This window comes from Argiope bruennichi, chromosome 9, assembly GCF_947563725.1.
Source record: "Argiope bruennichi chromosome 9, qqArgBrue1.1, whole genome shotgun sequence".
In the NCBI taxonomy this organism is placed as follows: Eukaryota; Metazoa; Arthropoda; class Arachnida; order Araneae; family Araneidae; genus Argiope; species Argiope bruennichi.
Window position 1 is genome coordinate 59,413,205 of NC_079159.1, and position 22,115 is coordinate 59,435,319.

The 22,115-nt window shown below is 28.3% G+C and overlaps 2 protein-coding genes across 4 annotated transcripts in view; one reads left to right on the forward strand and one right to left on the reverse strand.

The window, feature by feature from the left end:
• Positions 1-22,115, reverse strand: part of LOC129983926 (mutS protein homolog 4-like) — a 131,240-nt gene that overhangs the window by 53,347 nt on the left and 55,778 nt on the right. Inside the window, exon 2 of one of the 3 annotated variants that reach the window (XM_056093642.1) lies at positions 4,039-4,118. The exons of the other annotated variants lie outside the window; for them this stretch is intronic. The gene's annotated coding sequence lies outside the window, so the exon portion shown is untranslated. The remainder of the gene's footprint in view (positions 1-4,038; positions 4,119-22,115) is intronic. 3 annotated transcript variants of the gene reach the window in all.
• Positions 9,915-22,115, forward strand: part of LOC129983927 (guanylate kinase-like) — a 42,357-nt gene continuing 30,156 nt past the window's right edge. The window contains exon 1 of the mRNA XM_056093644.1: positions 9,915-10,082. Coding sequence (XP_055949619.1) covers positions 9,941-10,082 — 142 coding nt within the window. The 5' untranslated portion in view covers positions 9,915-9,940. The remainder of the gene's footprint in view (positions 10,083-22,115) is intronic.

Below are 22,115 nucleotides of genomic sequence, written 5' to 3' on the forward strand. Positions count from 1 at the left end.
ATTTGTGTATGCGAAGAATCAGTTGACGATCGAAATCCTGACCACACGTCCCGGAATTTCAGCGAAGAATTAATTCTGTTTTAAAGATTGAAGGTGGCTGTAAGTTCTTTAATAGTAATTAAACGACAAGAAACAGAAATAAAAACAGAAAATAATATAGTATAACTTAACTATAAAAAAACACTTTTAACTAAGATACAGAAAGTACTGATAATAAATAAAAAAAGAAAACGTGGAAAGTAATGATAGCATACTGTAGCCATAAAAAGAAGAAACATAAAAATAATATGCATCCATAATTATTAGATAAAAACAACAACTGAAAAAATTTGTCCAAATATAATCAATTTCCATAAGTCACAGTAAGCTACAAGTATATAAAACTCTAGTTCCCCAACCACCTCATGCTGTTTTCTCATTTCCCACATTAATGAGTAGTATGTTCCACAATAATTTATCTTTCCAGCTGAAACTTCAGTAATTCTTGTTAAAATTTATTTTGATAGTCTTCAAAGATCCTGTGGTTTATCATAATTTGGTTTACCTAAGAATCTTCCAAATAATGCTTTTTTCCCATCAACTTTTCATACAATTTTTTTTTAATTTGAATGTTTTTTTTTCTCTGTCGTTTTGTTTTTCAAAAACAAAAACCAATTTCCCCCTTTCCAAAGCCTTTCAAATAACCGTTATTTCTTTTACTATTTGTGTGGACGTTAATCTGCCAAAGTATTTTAATTTGAAGAAAAAATTTCAATTTTTCTTCAAATGACTTTATTGAATCAAAGTTTATCTTATTTTATTTGAAATAATATTATAATTACTTTCTTATCATGCATTACTTACTTATCATCATTTGATTCTCAGAGTGTCGCCAATCCTGTAATTAATCCTTGAATCATATACAATAATATTTATTTCAATATAATTTGTTTCATTTAAAGCTGTTCAAAGTATTCAGATTGTCTATGATTTCTTTTCTGAACCATATTAAAAGTTGATGGAGTTTCTATTTTTCTTCTTAAATTTTCGGCAGCTGATTTTCTTTTTTGTTCACCTCTATGATTTTTATATCAATTCGTGGCAGCTGTCAGGAAATTCAACACAGTAGTAAAAAAAAACAAATGTAGGCTTTCACTATTAAGTCTGCTCATAAAATTCATAATATTTTTTCCGGTCAATTAATCGTTATCTTTAAATTAAACTTCTTTTCTGTAAAATATAATCCTTTCTGTAAATCTTATATAAACTTCTTTAATAATATCTGATTTTTGGCACCAGATTTTATTTTATTTTATTTATTTATTTATTGCAGTTTTGAAGTATTTTTTTTTTGAGTTAATAGTGGGGAGCTATCCGAGAAAGGTTTGGATTAAAAATGAAACCAAAAACTTTTAATTTTGCATTGAATTTTATGCATCAAAAGCTTTGTCGAAGATATGTGTGTGCTGATCTTTTTCTGTAGTTTAACGTATTAAATTTGGGAAACTTTAAATTCTGTCAAGGAAGTCTTCAAACAGAATTAAGGTTTCGTAATTTCAAGGGAATTGAACCTTTTAAAATTACATTTCTATAAAAAGGTTTTAAATATTTTGCAACTGTAAATCATTCTGGAAAATGGTGCTATTTTTCAGTTAATGGCATTATATTTCTTTCGTAAAATTTTTATTTAACTTTTTAATATTTTTTTCAAATCTTTAAGCTTATTGAAATAAACAAATTTGTAAACGAAGATGCTGAAAAGATGCACCATTTAGGCAGTTCTGTGGATCTAAAATGGAAGATATCAAGATAGAGATTATTGCCAAATGTCTTTACACGAGTTAGTTTTATTAAGCGTCATAGATTTTGAATAAATAGAGAAAAAAAAGTTATTTTCGTAAAGTTTTAAAAGACATCTATATATAACTGACCTTGAAAAAAAAAACTGAGAGCACACTGAACATGAATAAAATCATTGCGAATGAAACGTGAAATAGCGCACGATTATCTACACTTCTTCCTTTTTAAGTTTTTTAAAAATTCCAAATTTAGATCAAATGGCCTTACAGTATTTCCGTTTAGAATACTTGATGAAGTTGCATATCATTTTGTTTGGGAATCTCTTTCGTCCTTCAAAGGCATGCTTCCTCAAAGAGGAATTGAAAACTTTCGTCCTCGACCAGTTTAAAAAAAAATGCAAGAATTTTTACATCTTCAGCTATTTGGTTAACACTAAAACCTTTTTTGGAACTCATCATAATAACAATTGATATATGTATAACATCATTGAAGAATTTTATTTTTGTAGCCTTTTGAGCTACATAAATTGCTTGACATTTGGGTTATGCTCTTTGAGATGTATATTTGCTATTCAGCCGCGTTTATCTAATTGAAGAAGTTAAAAACTATCAAATGTAGCATCTATCTTCTTTTATGGTCTTATATTTTATAATTTAAAAAATCATAAAATGTAATTGACTTGAAATTAAAATGTCCGTTTAAATTCCAAGTTTTGGCTGAAATTAATTTTGCAGTTCATCACATGTAGAACATGTAAACAAAATCTACTTTTTTCATACGTAAAAGGCCTATTGAGGATACATACAAATTCAAAGTATGGAATCAATTCATTATTGCCCGATACTCACGAATTGTTCCACTCTTAATTAACTTTGATATCCGTTGTATATTTTACGGAGAAAAAAATGTAATCCTCCACATACCGTAATACAGGGAGCAGTTTAATTTATTATGCTATATAAACATAATTATTTTTCTAATGTAACAATTGCATCATGTGAATTTCAATTCGAATTCTTATGTAGCTAGGGTGATTGAAAAGAATTTTGTGGTATTTAATTTTTTTTTCTGTTTGAAGTGATCGTACACTGCGTAAAAAAAAGTAGAAGGACAGCCGTTTTCTGTAAATTTTCTTTTATATTTTTATCCTGACTAATAGATTCTTATGTAGGTTTTATTTAACCATGTTTTCTTTATTTTCATGTAAAAATGAAATAGCTACCACTATTTATAATTAGAAAGACGAGAATATGTGACTTACAGTGTGTAAAAAAAGTAAGATACCTACTACATTTTTTTTATTTAGTGGAATGTGCACGAATAGAAGAGTTAGTATAAACTTTTTGAAACATTTTTTCTCAGAAAAATGTATTTTGTTAAAAATTTCACTAATGCTTTAATTTCAGAATGCCTACGGACTTCAGAAAAAATCAGGACAAGAAGTTCAATTTAGTAGAAGAAAGCACGGCTCTCTCCTCAAGTATAAAAAAGTTTAGTCTCCAATTCAAACTTTCTTTACATTCACATTACCTAGAAAGATCCATTTAAACGATAGAATCCGATAGAATAGCTTTCACCTGACTCTTGAAAATCGCAAACTACCATTAGCAGCCAAAACAAATTTTGATTTAGTCTAATTCATAAAACCTTTTCCATTCATTTCTATGGACTTACGAATAATGGTTCTTCATTATGGTACCTTCAACATAATCAATCAAAATATACATATTTGTTGAAAATCTCAAATGTGGATGATTCGAAATAAATTACATCCTCCATCTCCACAACCTCCACTTCTTATTCAACTTTCTCCAAAAAGTGAAGTTCATCTTCTTCAAATTTCTTCGTTCTTGGCGTCAGTTTTCTTGTTTTCTTTCATATTTGGCGCCAAACAGCATCAAATCATTATTAATATTCCATTTTCATTCATGAAATATGAATGTAGATCGCACGGTAGATATTTTTTAAAATATAATATATTAACTGATATAAAAAATGAATATTTTTGACATTACGAAACACTATTTGTCAGGAAAAAAAAATCTAAAAACGATTTTAATATTTTTTTTATATCCTATAGATCCAGGTAATACATAATTTTTCAACTTGCCCCGCAAAAATAATAATCAAGGGAATTCATAATGGCACTTGGAGTTTTGGTTTCATTTTTTTTTTTTTTCAAAATACAGTGGTAATTAAAATAAACAAACATTAGAAAATAACAATGAAAAAAAGCAAGAAAGTGTTGTTTATCTTCACCTTAAATGCCTCGAATCTTTCCTAATCGCTAAGGCTTCACCGGTGTGTTCTGTATACGTTTCCAATTTTCCTTGCTGATCCTATAAAATTTCTACACTGTTTTACTTAAATATATTAGTTTTGATTAACCGTCCAAAAAATTGAACAAATACGCAATATCTAAAAAATTCTTCAGATCATAACAACAGCAGAATAATAAATGTTCGGGAAAGTGTGCGTCAGTTATTATTCCCAGTTTTGAAAATTCTATTTTAAACTTCTTACCATAAAATATTGGTTATTCTTATTTCTCAATTACATATCCAAAACCTTTCGTACTTTACAAAAGAATGCAAAAATCGACATTCAGTAGATTACAAAAATGAACAAATTGTAAATATTACAAATTTAAAAAATAACACAACCTTAATTTTGAAAAAGTATAAAATATAAATAAGTTTACTTTGTTTTTAGTGTTTATTAATTATTCATGATATCAGTGGAATGAAAATATTAGAATCTGCAAGTATAGATAATAAAATAAATGTAATTATCCATGATATAATTTTTTTAAAATTCTCAATAACAAAAATGAGTTTATGAAACAGAATATTACAGAATAGAAAGATTTTGAACAATAAATTCTTAATGATAATTACTTTTAATAATTAAACCGTTAAAATTATAAACCCATCTATCTCGTTATAAATATTATAATTTTTTTAACTTTAAGTTTATATCATACTTTAAAAGCTAATAGCAATTTTTATTTTAACAAGACACACTACTGAGATATTTATGTTTTATTCGTTTGCTTATGAAATATAAATATTTTAGATCTTTATTAGGATACTTTTTCAATTAATTTTATTAAATATTTAATTTATTCAGTCAGACGCGCATATTTAAAACTCAAAATAATAACAAAGTTTAAAAGATAATTACATTTTTTTCAGCTCCAACGAGAATCGTTATTCAGATATTTTCTTGAGTTATTCTCTGATTATATGGCATACAATATAGATATTTTATATCATTAATAAAATATTTAATGTAAACATGATATATGTAATTAAGTATTTAATAGAATTTTCATAAAAGAGTAAGGTTTAATTTATTAAAATCCGTTAAAATTTCTATGTTTAATTTCTTCCTAATGTTACTGAAACTGAGTCGCATTCGAATTTGAACACTGTTCTGAAAACAACCAAAGTGCATCTGTTAAGAGAAGATCTTTAGACCCAATACTGCTCTTTGCAGCCTGAATATGACCCGACTGTTCCGAAATCTGGTTTCGGACGGTCTAACGGCCCTTATCGTTAAAATAACAAATTTCGAATGCTGGTATGCAGTAGGAAAAATAGTGAATTCATCTATCACTTCTCTTATAACTAATATCCCAACCGAAATTTTCCTCTTTTAACATGAGTCATTAAAATTTCTTTTCTTTTTTTTTTTTTTTTTTTGCGAACGGCGCCACATCACGTGCTTCGAACAAGGACAAACGGAGAACAAAAACAGCACTCTTCGTTTAGTGCTTACTCTATCTTCAGAACACTGATAAAGAAAAATGTTATGTTGTCAAAGTGATATAAATTTGAGAAAAGTGTTTATATACATGTATTATTAATCTATCAAAAGGCCATGCATGAGGAACTTTAAAAAAAATTAATTGAAAATTTTTTCATTATTTACAAAAACATGGTATAATCATTATAATCATATTTTGAGGGGTTTTCTTTCTGGGAGAATAATTGTTTTGCTGTTTCAGTAAAGTAAATCAGTAATCTGAACTTTAACCGGAGTAGAAAGAGTCTTACTAAAAATACTTACAAATTTTGTGGTAAAATACAATATATATATATATATATATATATATATATATATATATATATATATATATATATATATATATATATATAAACATCTAAATGAAATACAATATACTAGGCTCTCAGTAATCCACCACTGCACTAACTGGGCCCACCTTATAATCGGTCATTTTTAGAAAGACTTGTAAGGAACATTAAAACGACATGAAGTCACTACATGCCTTGACTCTACGTAAAACAACAGGATTTTGAATTATATTTTCTAATAGTGTAATTTTCAATATAATGTTGTTATATATTCTAATTCTTTGTGCAATAAGTATAGGTTTTGCAAACAAAAATGGTTTTTAAATGAACTTCTATTAATCTTTCGATAATCCGACAATCACCTGGTCTGACTGCTGATCCTTTATAATTTAAAAAACACTGAAATAAATAATGAGAGGTATCTATACTATATATTTATTTAATGTATTTAGGTATATCATTAAAAAAAGAAATCAAAAAGGATTTTTTTAAAAATGCATGAACAGTAATAACAACAACAAATTAATTCTTCAGTAAATTTTCTTCTGGATGCTTTTTTCACATTGGTCAAATCAGAAAGATTACATTCGGAGATCCTTAATATTAGGAAATAGAATAATTCAAGATCTGGCAACAAAAAATTTAAATCGTATTAATCCTTTAATAATTGGAATCCAGGAGACAGAAATCGAAAATGAGGACAATCCTTATTAATCTAAGAAGTCTGTTTATTATATATATATATATATATAAATAAGAAGTCACGAATTTGAAGATTACATTTTTATTTAACTTTTTAAAAATTACTTTATTTTCTTTCTTTAAATCCAAGTAATGTTAAAATCTGAATTCCTAACTTATAAGAATTCTAAAACGTTGAAATTTGGGATATTTTTTTTATCTTGAATAACAATAAATTTAGAGACCATAAGATATCTAGATAATCTAGGACTTACTGTCATCTTAGATGACTGGAAAAGCAAATAAAATTTATTAATTGTTTCTTTATCGCTACTAGTAGTCAAGGAGAAAATGTGTTTGAGTATTAAAGCTGTGCCTGGTAATGAAAACCGTTTAAATCAAATTTGGCATAAATATACTTTGAAGGGTGAGAATGTGCATCTTAGATTTTATTTAATTAAAAACTTAGCGAGATGATAATTTCTGAGTATGATAATTTTCAGTGATATTTTCCGACAATACAATTGCACACAAAATGATTCCTACACTTTTAAAAATTCAAAAAAATTGTCTTTATAATGATATGAATTTTATTTCTGTTCAAGGTTTACCTTTATTTTAACTTATTTTTTTTTTAAAAAAATGGATGCAAAATATGCAACAATGCTTTTTATTGTTGCATAAATTCTGTGATTCAAATATTTTAAAGTGTTTTTCTGCATTATTGAAAATCAAGGAACGAAAATTCGGTTTAGATTTTGGCAGTATTGAGATGAATTTTTACTTTCAGTTAAAAAAATGTATTTGAGTATTTTGTTTTTGAGTATTTGTTTTTGGTATTTTAAAAATTCAATGATATATCAAAGCATATTTCTCTCAATAGTTCTATTTGAACACATTTTGGTATTCACTGTTTTTCTAGCATACACAATCTCAAACAATTTATAAATTTGTGAATAAAAATTTATTATATAATTTCAGCAGCTTACTAAATTACAATTTCTTTACTGTTTTTTCTTTTCTTTTCATTCTTTCTCTCTTTTTTTTTTTTTTGGCAAATAATGTGATTTTCTATCCATATTCTGAGTAATAGCAAGTCATATAGTTTTATATTTCCAATGATATGATAAATATAAATTGGAATTAAAACATATTCAATAAATTTTCTTGTTTAGAAGTTAGGAAATTCCATACACTAACATTTTCTATCAAAGAATGTTCAATTATTTCTGAAATTCAATTTTTGAAAATGAAATGAAGTGTTAGAATATTTAACATCTCATTTATTTATTTATAGAATGCAAAAGAAATCTCATAAAGTCGATTAATGCAATATCAAAGATAAAAAGAAATGTCACTTTTTTGTGTGCCGCTTTTGATATTTTTTTCAACAATGTGTGCTGATGTACTTTCCAAGGAAATTTCTTTAAAATTTATCAAAAAAAATCCTACACATTATTGTAGCTATAATTGCAAAAGGGGTTTATTACTAGGTTTTTCTAGCAAACAATTGTATTGCTGCTTTAAAGAAAAACTAAAAACAATTACTTTACTGTAACATTTTTGCAAACAGAACTATTATTATAACAATAGGCATGATTCTAATATAGTTGCATTATGCCATTTAAAAGAATGCACAAGCCACAATATTGATTTCAAAAATGCTTTTAGGAATATAGATACAGAAAGGACTCATTGAGGAAAAATAAATAAACCGAACATTAATTTGATGTTTTGTTACATATTTTTAAATTAGACAAGAAAAATGCTCACATATAAACCTTATGAGTTCTATCATTTAAATGAGCTCTTAACAAGCATTATTCAAAAACCTATGGAGACCGATAACAATATATGATCAACAGTAGAGCGATGTTTAATGCTGAGCGGCTCGCTGTATTCTTTCCTCATTTTTCCTCCATGTGAAGCGCAAATGTTGGCCAATATACCTTCAAAGTCGTCTAGAAAGCAGCTTCATTTGGATATAAGTCAAACTTCTTTACCAGACACTTCTAAGCTTTTCAAAAAGATGCCATATTTTACCATGAGGCTTTATCTAAGTGGGGGAGAACTAAATCCATCACCATTTTCATGCCATTTAAATATGTATTTTGTATTAATTACAATGAAGAACTGATTGTTTGAGAGAAGCAATTTGATTTAATGCAATGATATAGACTTTCACAGAAATGTTGTTGAACAAAAGTAACGAATAAATATTTAATATGAGCTTGAACATTTTCAGCTCATATATGGACTTCCGCTGGACGAGATTCCGATAAATTAAGGTTGCCTGGACAACTTCTTCTGTAAAATCTGAACTACGTTCCACGTTGAAAATCCTTACTAATGAAAAACAAAATATTTATCTAAAATAGGTAATTAGTATTTTGTTAGTAACTACTCCATTGAAACTTTTTATTCCCACCAGTTAAAACTTGATAAATAAGAATATCATTTTATTGGCAAAGGAGAAGTTTTATGCAGACTAGTTGTGCAATACATATTAATATGTTTCTTGATTAGCAATTTAATGAAATTAGTTGGTCAGTTCTAATAATACATTTTTTTATTTTTTCAAAGGATCTAAATATTTATGAATCTAAATATTAAGGGCCATATTTCATAAGTCTAGACTGTGTTATTTCACGAAATTTATTTGATAAGATTTTTTTAAATCTTTCAGTCGAACAAACATGATTTAATTTCGGCATTACAGGACAACTTTAACTGCAATTTCAACCAAGCAATTCCTTAGAGACAAACTGGAAACAGTTTAGTCTTTCAGTTGCATGCAGCAAGTACTGTGGACAGCAAATATATTGCACGTATGAAATTTTGCACGTTTACTTGCATTTAAGTACCGTAAATGCATTCTTAGGATAAAAAAGAGAAAGAGTTTTGCACGGCAATTTACCATTAGGTTAAAAACAACTCAACATTCATAAGACAGTAATTAGTTATTGATTGCATAACTGTATCCACTCGCACAAAAGTATAGCTTATATAAATGGTGAAATTCTTTAAAATCAAATATCAGTGAAACTTTTTGTAGAAAATAATTATTTAAATTAAACGGTAGTTTCAAATACATGAAAAATGAAAACGACTTTCGACATTGTGAAGGTTATATATTACGTAAAGAAAAAAGAATTCTGCTAAGATTTCATATTATTTCCGTGCGAATGGACAGCAGGTTTGCTTGACGACAGTTATTGCATTCTACCTATAATCTCGAAGCAGCCTTTAATTTCCAGAATATACCTAAATAGAGAGCTTAAAAGATACCGTTGTCTGACGTAGGTAATGATGAGTTCGAAGTCTACTATGATGGCACTCGAGTAGATTGAACAGGTGTACCTGATTCTGATTTCTCCCACCCCATGATTATCCCAAGCTTCAAATCGTCTGTCATTCGTGTTCTAGAAAACCGTTTCACCATGTACCCAGCGCTCGTTGACAGTTGGCTTTCTCGAATGGAAAAAGTCCTGCAGAGGATTAAATTCTTCAAAGAATCGAATAAAGGTAAAATTAAAAGCCAAGTAAGTCAATAAAGTTCTTTCTTTTTGCTATTTAAGCATTCATTTTTCAAGTATTAAGTAATATTTTATTATTCTTTTATAATTAATGCTAAGATAAAAATACAGTATTTTCAATATACTGGCACAGCATTTCGTTTGTTTTCAATAATATTTAGCTGTAAGTCTACTCATAATTGAACACGCTTAGGAATTGGGCAAACAGTTATAAAATCCTTAATGTGAAACATATGCTTTTTCAATACATTGCACAAAAGAAAAATCGAATACTAAATTTTCCAAATTTCATTATTTCATTCCAAGAAGATTATTATGCAATGACTGTTTTAATAGTAAATTATACACATTGCGATACATATTCATACAAATAACTTGCAATCCATAAAAGGACGGTTAATTCTCCATTCTGTCATTGTGTCCAATTAATAATCTTTCAAACGCATGCTTGATATTTGAATATTGTAAAATCTACTTTGAAAAAAGAAATTTTTTGAAATTGCATTTGTATTATAATAAATTGAGAAATAGAATTTATACTTATGATTTTTTTCATATATATAGTAAGAAAAAGGCAGACATACTTACTTTTCTTTATCACCTTTTAAGATATTTTGATATTCGAAGAAATGCTAAGGATATATGGGGATACTAGATAAAAAAAATATTTAAAAATCTATTTTTTTTTCAACGAATTCTTTTTTGAAACATTTTTTGATTATGTCTCTTACAACAAATTCCTTAAAATTATATTTAAAAACATCTTATTTGTTTTGTTACTTTTTACTTTGCACCGTTTATCTAATTTTCATTGCCCAGTTCAGCTGTGTTCTTAATCGATTCTGTGAACGAATTTCATTTCAATATTCACACAAACGGATCAGAATGGCATTTCGAAACGCTCTAAATGATTGATATTAAAAGAAGAAATACATTTGTATTGATGTTAAATTTCTGAAGAAAAATTTCAATTGTGTTCGCAATCGATTATGTGAACAAAATTCAACTCAATGTTCAAGAAAATTGATCACTATGGTATTTCACTATCTATAAATGGTTGAATTTGAAAGGAAAGGATACATCCATAATTTCATTTGTCATATTCCCGAAAAGTTTCTCAAAAAGAATTTATCATAACGTGACGCCGGTATTTATCTGTTCCAATAGAAACCAACTTCTATAGCTGACAGAAATAAAATGATAAAGTTGAAATTCAATGGAAAAAATAATATTTTTACGACATCTATTGCTATAACGACCAATCCAAGTAATTGTAATTATAATATATATATATATATATATATATATATATATATATATATATATATATATATATATATATATATATATAATTAGGCTTAGACAGACCATTAAACTAGAACTTTTTAAACTTTTTCCACTCGCGTGTCGATTTTGGGTGGAAATAAATTTCGTGACCCAAAGTTGGAAAAAGAATAAAAATAATTTTAATAAAAGAAAATCAAAAAGAAATTCGATGAAATAAACTTGCTCTTTAACAAATTTTAATTATATATTTTATATAAATGTTTGATGGGGAATTTTTTAAAACCATTTTTGCTTTGACTTTGTAAAAGTTATTTCATTTAAGATTGTGCTCCAAGTTTAAAAAGCAAAGTAACACTAGCATGAAATCTTAGACGCAGGTATATTTCGAGTTCGTTAACTCATGAGGTCTATTCTGTATGATAGTTTTTTCCGATATCGATCTGAAATAATAAAAGCTTCTGTTTGATTCGAATACATGGCAATATAAAATAAACCAAGTTTTTGTAGATCTAAATTTCTGGGTACCGGCTTGGCTTGCTGATAAAGGCTCCATCGAGTTTATCTACTTTTTTTTCCTTCCGCTATTTTCGGATAAAATCTCGAACCTTCGCTCATTTTTTGCTCTTCTTATTGATTGACTTTTATTACTTGTTGAAATTCATAGCTTAAAGGCAATTTTTGAACTCGTTGCTCCACGTGATTTTCGAAGCCACATGGAAGCAGGCCCAAATTACTGGAACAGTCATCTTTTAAAAGAAAATCTAGGTTTTGTAGATGAATGACAAAATAATTCTGTCATTAAATATCTCCGTTTTAAAATTCTTTTTTTTTTACAAAAATAGCGATAAATTATATTTATTATCTGAAATAAATAACAAAGAAAGCAAATGTTCTTTAGACATATTCGGAACATCATTAAGATTTTCTGTGACTGAGATACAATCAGCTCTTTCAAACAGAATGTTCTGACACCAAGATTTCAATATAACAAGTTGCAAAAACTCCTAGTCTTCCTAAAACATTCTGATTGCGACAGAATTCTGATCATATATTCACATAATACTGTTAATTATTATCTCAAGCAAGAAAAAAAATGATATTGTTTTTTAAAGTTTTACGTGAACCAATTAAGTCTAGCACAGTTTCAATACATCGAAATATGAATTAATTTGTGTTTTAGAAGAGTTTTTCATATTCCGACATCGCGAAGTTCATAATACGAATTATTAAACAACTCGAATGTTCCTCATATATCTGCTATTTTTTTCGCTACATTACTTTTTTTATGTTATGCAAGCCAATAATTTCACACAGCTTCAATACGTAGCGATATGTTTAATGTGTCTCACAAGGTATACAGTATCTAACTTTTACAGATTCGGATAGAATACGTTAAGACGAGTATTTTGATATACAACATGGGGGATCTCCGAATATAACGTCATAGTCTAATTACACGAAAAACGTTAATTATGAATCTGGCAGTTTGTGTTCCAATGCACACGATATTAGGATGCACCCGACGATTGTCCAACATGGAAGCTTCCCTAGGTGATTAAGCAAATTCGTGGCAACCAATGAGAGGAAAAGCGTGTCTGCAAATGAATATGCAAATTCCTGCAGCGGCATATAAGGCTAGAAAACAGGTTTGATGAGAATGAGTCGCGTGTTATTCGCTAAAAAATTTCTGTGTAATGTGCGTTTTCGTTGTGGTTCTGAAATGAGCAAATATTCTATTGAACTTGTTTTCATGGAGCCGAATTATCATGAATTGCAATCATATCACAGTGTGGTGAAAAAATTCGGTAATCACCATAGCATAAACGGCACAACGTTCAAAAGCACGTACGGAAGACTCAAGGAAACAGGCTCTGTGTTGGGCAATGTACTAGCGAAAATGTGAGATAAGTGCAAGAGCATAACCTAATGTTTAGAAAGTGAAAATTTTTGAATGACATTGACATCCCATTCTTTCATGGCATAGACAAGATAATCGATTATTGGTTTATGCAAAATAGTGCTAGACCTCACCGCACTCTCGAAACTTCGATCTCTTATTTGAACATTTTCAAGATAGACTGATCGAGTTGGATTCCATTATGAAACAAATAACGATAGAGAATGGCCACCTTCCTGGCCAGATTTTAACCCGTGTTATTTTTTTATGTGGACGTTTGAAAGACACAGTGTCCCTCATACAGTCCTCAATATTGGATGACTTGAGAGCAGCAATTGAAACCTAGGTGAAAGAAATTAGAACAGATGTTTTGAAGAAAACAATTGAGAACTTCGATTCCAAACTTCGCCATTTTATTTGTTCGAACGGCCGACATGTCGAAAATCTATTGCGTTGAAAGTTCTCAATAAACATTTATTTTCACTTGGTTTTGTTCTCATTTCTTGTAGTTTTCATGATACAAGCTTCACACCTTAACTAGACTATGACGCTATATTCGGGGACCCCCTCATGTTCTACATCAAAATACACGTCTTGACCGAATATGTAAAAATCAGACGCTGCATACCTTGTGGGACACCTTGTATTAATCATTTCATTCGAGAGTCACATGCATTACACACATAATCAGTTTTAACATGCACTCACACTGTGGTTTTTCATAGAACTGATATTCAAATATCTGAACCTCTGAATTAAAAATCGAAATTTGACAAAACTGTAAGATTTCACTCGCTTTTGAGAATGTATATTCCAGTTCCATTCTATTCTTTGCGTTTATACAAAAGATTATTTATTTACAGAATTCGTTCTTTCTTTTTTTTTTTAAGAATTTCTAGACTTCTATTTGTAAAAAGAATAAATTTTAAAAATTAATTCCAAGAGTTTTTTTATTTTATTTCATTAATTTATTTCACATTCCTATCGCAAAATTTAGTTTCCATAATTTTTTAAGAAACAGCAACTTATTAATACGTTCACTTACAGAAAAATAAATCGTATTTCGTAGAAAGACAAGATTCTTCAGCTAATGGAACATCAATCAAAATTATAGGCAAATTCTGATTTTTTTTAATTAGAAATGCATAGAATAAGAAGTTAAAATTAAGATTTATAAAACCACTAATAAGCCTATTTACCTCGAATCAATTTCGAAAAAAACTACAACAATTCGATTACTTGACAAAAAAATATGAGCACGACAGATGGAATGAAATTTTACCAGTGAATATTTAAAGCTACTGATCCCCATAATCTTTTAGAATTAATGGCTATAAATTGTAGCCTATTCTTTTACATAGAAATAAAAACAAATTCAAAGAAAGAGAATTTTGATTTTTTTTAAATTTCTTTTTGGCATCATTTTGAAACTTAAACAAAGATCTAAAAAAGAACAACAAAGAATTAAAAAAAAGATCCAATTCTTCAGACAAGTCTACTTCCTCCCCCCCCAAGTCTGTTTCCAAAAGCACCTTGATTTTTGCTGAGTTATCTCCTAGAGTTTATTCTCAGTGAATAAACAGCTCTCTTTCGGTAGATAACTATTTATAGAATCAGTGTTTTCTAGATAGATTTCTTCTTTATTTAGACTAACAACAAATCTGCGGAAAAAAGTAGAATTAAAATGTGTGCTTCCATGCATGACAAAGTGTAACATCTATTTTATCAAAAAGGAAAAAAGAGAATACTAGCTAATCTCCAAAAGAAAATAAGGATTTTTATATCATGGGAACTTTTCTTCACATAGTTCTTTTAAGAGATTGGAATATTTTTTTTCTTTCAGTAAAAAAAACAAACAGAAAAATATTTTTGAACAACACATTTGAAAAGTAACGAATGTAAATCTCTTACATTCCATATTGCTGGATACAGTTTAATATCAATACACTTATCAACATAAAATACGAAAAAAATTGTCAAAATTGTCAATCATTCAAAATGTCATTCATCATATGTCATTTCATTTCAATCATCGAAAAGGGCGTTGTTTTGAACATCACTGTAAGCTAAAAAAATTTTATGAATTATTAAATATAGGTTAGGAAATAAAATTGGAATCAAAATGAATACCCTGATATCAAAACTTCTTTCTGCAATAAACAGATTAAAATATCTTGTATAAACCTAAAAACAGATCCAAGGTATCAAAAAATAAAAATTATAATAGAAAGGGGGTATATCTTGATGCGAAAGCAGAAAATGAGATCTGCGCATCTTATAATCGAACAGATCAAAGGCCATTAATATTTTCCGCTCTGTGTTAACAGATTTCACTAGTTCTTTTATATTTCAAATGAAAATACATACAAAATACAAGAAGAAAAACTTTTAATATTATAATTAAATATTTTCCCCCTTAAATGTATGCTAACTAACACAATTCATGACGGGCACTACAGAATCCACCTGAATGAACGATTATCCTAGTGAAAAAAAAACTGTTAATGAAATATGCTTTTAAAATCCAAAACTTTTTTGAACATTCATATTCATATATATATATATATATATATATATATATATAACACATTAATGTGAAAAAATGGAGGGAACATTGTGGATATATGAAGTAAAAAGATATTGGTATTTAGATTTAGGGGAATGTGAGAAGAGGATAGCTTGGAGATTAAACGTTTTTTATTTATCTACGTCCAAATCAGTTAAATGGAATAGCGTATATGTTATTTTGATAAAAATTTTAAAAAGTAATTCAATCTTCCAGAAATGTCGATATTATCGACATGTGTATTTATGCAATATAAACTTGGCTCAGTCGGAAATCTAGCAAAAGAATTTTAGATATCATTCATATTGGAAAATAGACGTTACAGATTGGACAGTTGTAATATGAAACAAAAATTGAATAAATTTGCATTACATTCTGGTTTAATTAGAAAACATATATTTTTTTTATGAATTAAATTAAAGAAACCCACCAATTCGTTATTAGAAAACAAATACATTCATAAAATTCGTTGTCAAAACTTTTCTCTGAATAAAAAATTATGCCATTGATGATATAATGTATTACAAATTCAGCAAATGAGAACTGCATTTAACAGAACCGAAATTTTAAAAAGAATATGTATAAATATCGAGAGTAAACAAAAATTGCGAAATTTCAAAGAAGCAAATCAGCATTTAAAAATAAAAGATTTTGCTTATGATAGTCCTTGCTAGTAAAACAGATATTCGCGAGTTCTGATTTCACGTTTGTGTTCGTATAGATGTCAACAAACTTAGAGAAGCAAAACAAGAAATTTTTAGAAGCATTGCATAAAAAATGACTATCAGCAAAATTGTTTTTTTCCCCTTATATAAAATGCGTGTAAGAATTGAAATAACTATTCTGATGAAAGAAAACAGAAATTTTTAAATTTTATAAAAGTCTTTTCTCGTAAATAACCAACATAAATATAATTTTAATTATTCCATAAATTTCGCGGGTAGTAGTTTTCTGTAGCAATTTACTTCTTTGTAAAATATTTAAACTTATGCACAAGGGTTATGTGATTTTAAATAATTCAAACAAATGAAAATGAATAATTTAGGAAGCTTTATAGAAGTGCAAGAAATGTGTTCCAGTTTTAAGTTGTTTTTTTTCTACAGCCTTAGAATAAAATCCTGGAAAAAATCTTGAAATAATTTTATTCTTATTATATTTTCACTGATTGACGAATGTATTTCCCTATTTCAAACATTTAAATGTATTTTGTACAAATTTGCAAACAAATATTAAAAATATCGTGTAAAAATTTCAAGTTAGCTACCTTGAAGCATTTACAATAGAAGGAATGAGCTCCAATATTAAAATCATCTCCTATCCTCTCCTTTTTCAGCATGTTTCATCATTTTCAAGCAGCTGCGTCAAGTAAATTATAACAAACTGAGTTCTTAATTTGAAAAAGAAAATCAATAATGATTTTTGGATTCCAATCAAGAATCCTGCGAGATTATGCCCCATTTTTCTTTAAATATAATTCAAGCAATTTCTTAAATGTATTTCAAAGCAAATTCAATCAAGTTTTTTCGTCAAGGATTCAGGATAAGGAGGAAGTGCGCCATGTTTTATGGGTAAAGTTACTTTCGATACATATGTAGAAGCCTGGGTTAACTCCAATATATGTGGCCAAATTGTCTTCCAAGAAGATTTGCGAGTAAAATATTCTATATTAATGTTTCGTTTGCTTGAAAACCAAGAAAACTTCCCGCTGACAAACTGCCTTCGTTGAACAACTCGTAGCTAAATAAATTGTCAGTCTATTGTGAATTTAATGTAGCAAAACACGTATTTTGGATGGATGGCCGGAACTTTGTAAACATTTATTTATTATATATTTAGAAAGCACATTTATATATTATTAACTGATATATATACATCAGATGTAGTTAAGAGTTGATACATCGCCATATTTGATCGTACGAAAGAATTCTAGAATAATAAAGTCAATGTTGCCAACTCTAAAATGTTAAATAAAACAAAGATTATAAATAGTTTAGATGTTCAATTCAGTCTTTAAGAAGAATACAGTACAGTCTGTTTCCGTTTTTGAAGAATGGTAATTAAGAGCAGAATCAGATGATAAAAATCATTTTCTTTCAATTAATTCTCCTCAAGTCATGTCATATGGCAAACCATTAGGCCACTAATGTGCCTAATTATGCCATAATGTAATTTGAAAATTCGATATTAATCAAATGAGTCAAATCATCAAGGAACAAGCAGACGCAGAAGAAATTCTCAGCTATGGACACATCCATTTGGAAGAGGATGGAGAGAGAGCAGCACGAAATAAGAAATATTGAAATAAAAATATTAAAAGATATTTCTTTTAATACAAAAATAAATGGTCACTGTTAAAAATTTGAAAATACATGCATTCAAAAGGTACTTTCATATAAATGATACACGACTTCAAACGTCAATTGAAAGGGGAATAAAAATAAAAATCCTTCATTAAAAGAGGAGTTCAGTTTGGTTAAAATAATTACATGGGAAATAAAATTCAATAAAAATAATTGAAGGAGAAATAAAATTCAACAAAAGTTTTTATAAGGGGAAGAGTAATTAAAAGTGGTAAGATAAGTAGATTCTCAAATACAAAAATATTCAAATAAAGCTCTGTAAAATTTTTTGTTGATGGCCACTTACTTATTATCAATTGATTATAAGTAGAATTCCCTGAGTATATATATATATATATATATGTTGCACTCAAAATTTGTTATTTACTGCGCTCTATTTTCAAAATCCCAATTCTTGCTTACGCTACTGATTATGTCACCCAATTCTTCACATGAAAAGAGTATCGAAAAAGAAATCGAAACACAGCACCGACCTTGAATAAAGCGAATATTGACCTCAAATAAAACTGAGAGATAATTCCTTTTATCTGATCTATGATGTCATAAAAACATTGCATCTTCGCATAAGAGTATCTAGTCGACACTGAGGAGGCTACAGAAGTACATTCCCACAGCAAGTGCTCTTGATTCTGTTACTCAATCACCTCCATTGAGGAAAAAGTTCACCCTGACTGAGGGAGATATGTATAGATGATACCAAAGCATGAAGATGTCGTTGCTTTGGGTTAGATATGATAAACTGAATTTGCGATGAGATATACTGGAATACTCTTATCGAGTGCAAGAAGATGGTAGCAGTTTGATCTAATCATATAAACAATGTGTAGTTAGTTTCAATGTGTATAATACTGTGGAATTTTGCTGTTAAGGATGCATATGCTTCATCAAAGTTGCTGCCCATAGGAATACTCAGAAATAAGAATGATTCCAGCTCCGTGGGTGCTGCTTTGTTTATTTATCAGCAAAAATGTAATTATTATCAAACTACTCTTTTTTATGATTCAGTCGAACTGATGAAAAATATTTTTTAACATTCAAAATATCCTTACCTAACTACTCGAATTAAGAAGTAATGACTTGTCATGAAAAAAGTTAATCAATAAGTGAAAGTCCTGTGCTGATTCATCCAAAAGGAAACTGAGTAGAATCGCTTTCAAGATGGAATTTTAACTGATATTTTGAAGAAATATTTGGTGTTTAATACTTCCAAGAAATGTAAAGCATTCTTTTTATATAAATTTTCGTGTTTTTTTATTGTTATCCATACTGATCTATGTAACAGTTTTTATCTGGTTTCTGGTTCTATCTGATTTATAAGTACAAATGTTGTTAATAAAATAATAAATATTTTGTTCAAATGAAATCTGTTGAATTTTTGTCCTAACAAATTCGGACATTGTTTTTAAAAATTCCATGTAAATAATATTTCTTTCAAATCAGAGCATTTAAATCATTTTTGAAAATTGCTGCAAAAAATTGGATGTGAATCATTTATATGTTTTCATCCAATCAATAATTCCTGAAAACTGAAATTTTTTTCAATTAATTTAATAGTTCTTTTCATTCGTCCAAGCTCAGTTTTTAAATTAAATTATTATCAGTTTCTTCGATTTTTCGTTTGAGCAATTTGAAATAATTGAATTTTTAAATATCTTTCAAAAGCTGCGAATACAGTCAAGCCTTACTTAACGAGCACTTCACAAAACGGACAAAACAAAATGTAAAAATGTGATCTTCTTAACGAGCGATGTTTAGAGCAACAAGTGACGAGGAGACATCGTGACAGCACATGATGGATTGTATTGTATTGAATATTTGCTTGGAAAAAAACCCTTATATCTATATGGAAGAAGTTTTGACCATGGCCATGTGACGTTGTCGAACGCGAGGAAAACAAGTGCTAATGGAGATTTAATCGACGAGATTTTGTCTCTAGGCAAGATTATGGGGTTACAGGAGGATAGTAACGACATCAATGAATTGGTGGATGAACATAATACATAATCAAAACTAGTGAAAAACTTGGGGGATGTATTTTCCGTCACAGCAAAAAGCTGCGGAGGAGATTAGGGCAAGAGATAAAAAAACAGATGTAGCAGAGTAACAAACTTTCAGGGAAATCGGCGAGATACTAGAAGCATGGGAAATTATTGCATCGTATATTGAGAAGCATCTTCCTGACTAGGCAGTAGCTATGCGCGCGATAAATTCATTTAATGATAATGCTGTTTCTCATTTTCGTCAAATCTCGAAGCATACCCTAAAAAAAACGTTTTTGGACAATTTTCTTGTAAAAAAAAATACATTATAAATAGCAAATTACATTATTATGAATTTATCTGACTATTTTTTTTTTTTTTCGAAATGGAGCACATTATTCTATTTTTCATGGATTCCTATAGAAAAAAAAATTATTCGCTTATTAAAAATTTCGCTTAACGAATATTTCACATTATGAGAACGGAACGAATTATGCTTGTCCATAATTCAATGCAAGAGGAGGGAGTAACATCTTTAATGAAGAATATGAATGCAAGTTTTGGATGCGTTTTTAAAAATATTCTTAGTAACGTATTTTTGGTTTTAAAAAAAATTCTAAAGTTTATTTATTTCAATTTAAAACTTACTTTATTTTCAATGAATAACGCAGAAATACACGTGATGGACTCTCACCAGAACACATTATTAGAATTTTCAAAGAACATTGAAAGAAATGTTTGATAGCAATATATAATATAAATTGAATAATCCGTCTAATTAATAAGCAGACGATTAATATAAATTATTAATCATCTGCTTTTATATAATATAAATTATTAATCGTCTGCTTTTGATATCATTTATTTTTTAATGAAAAATTAACTGTTGTAACCAATGAACTAAAATTCAGATGTATTATTCTAAATTCTATATGAATAATTTCTCATGCACGAACAAAAAATTATTATTATTCGTGCACAAAATTATTATTGTTCGTGCACGGGCAATTTCCGAGCTTTTGTTTGTTTATACAGCTGTATTCTAGTGAGCTTTCAAAATGGCGTTTATTGCCAAAGAAAGAAAAGAAGATTTTCGGAAGATAGGCCTTTCTCCATAATTTCAAAATTTTAAATACAAAGAAGACAATTTTTTAAAAATGCAGCTTATAATGAGTTATTGAAGGCAGAATTATAGAGGGGACAGTAGGGGAATTCCCCGCACCTAAAGAAATTTTGTAAAAATACATTTAGTACTGAATTTTCACTATTCATTAATATTCATTAAGTACAACTATTAAGTGAAACCAATTTTTTTTGACCAAGCTCTTTTTTTTTTCTTTTTTCAAAAAAATATATCGAAAAAATATATCTACGCTGTGTTTACATACTACATTCCTTGTACTGAGTTTGGGAATTCTGAGCATATGGCTTTAGGCTGAAATTTTGTGAATTAGCAATGGTTCTAATGTTAATATTAATCCAATTTGATTTATAATTCACACATTTTACTAAAATTAAGAAAAAATATTGAAATAACAAACATTATTAAACAAATTTAAGTTAAAGTTAAAATTCGCAGAATTTTCTCACTCGCATAATCTTTATTACTTCCATTAGAGCAAATAGAGTAATTAAACTCATTGCCGAATGTCAAAGCTGAGATTTCAGCAGCATTGAAAGCATAAATTCCTGTACGTTATGTACAGTTTCCCAGAAATTTAAGGTCCATAACTGTTTTGTTCTTATTATTCGAATTCGTTATTATTCGATTTCTTCTAAACTCTAAATTCCTTTTTCGATTAATTCGTGTGTGTTTTTTTAATTACTGGTAAATTTTTAAAGCGACATGGTTTATGATTGTCGGCTTGGACTTTTTTTAACTATATGGATCCCTTATGATGGATTATTTTGAAATATGTCGCGTATAAGTTCG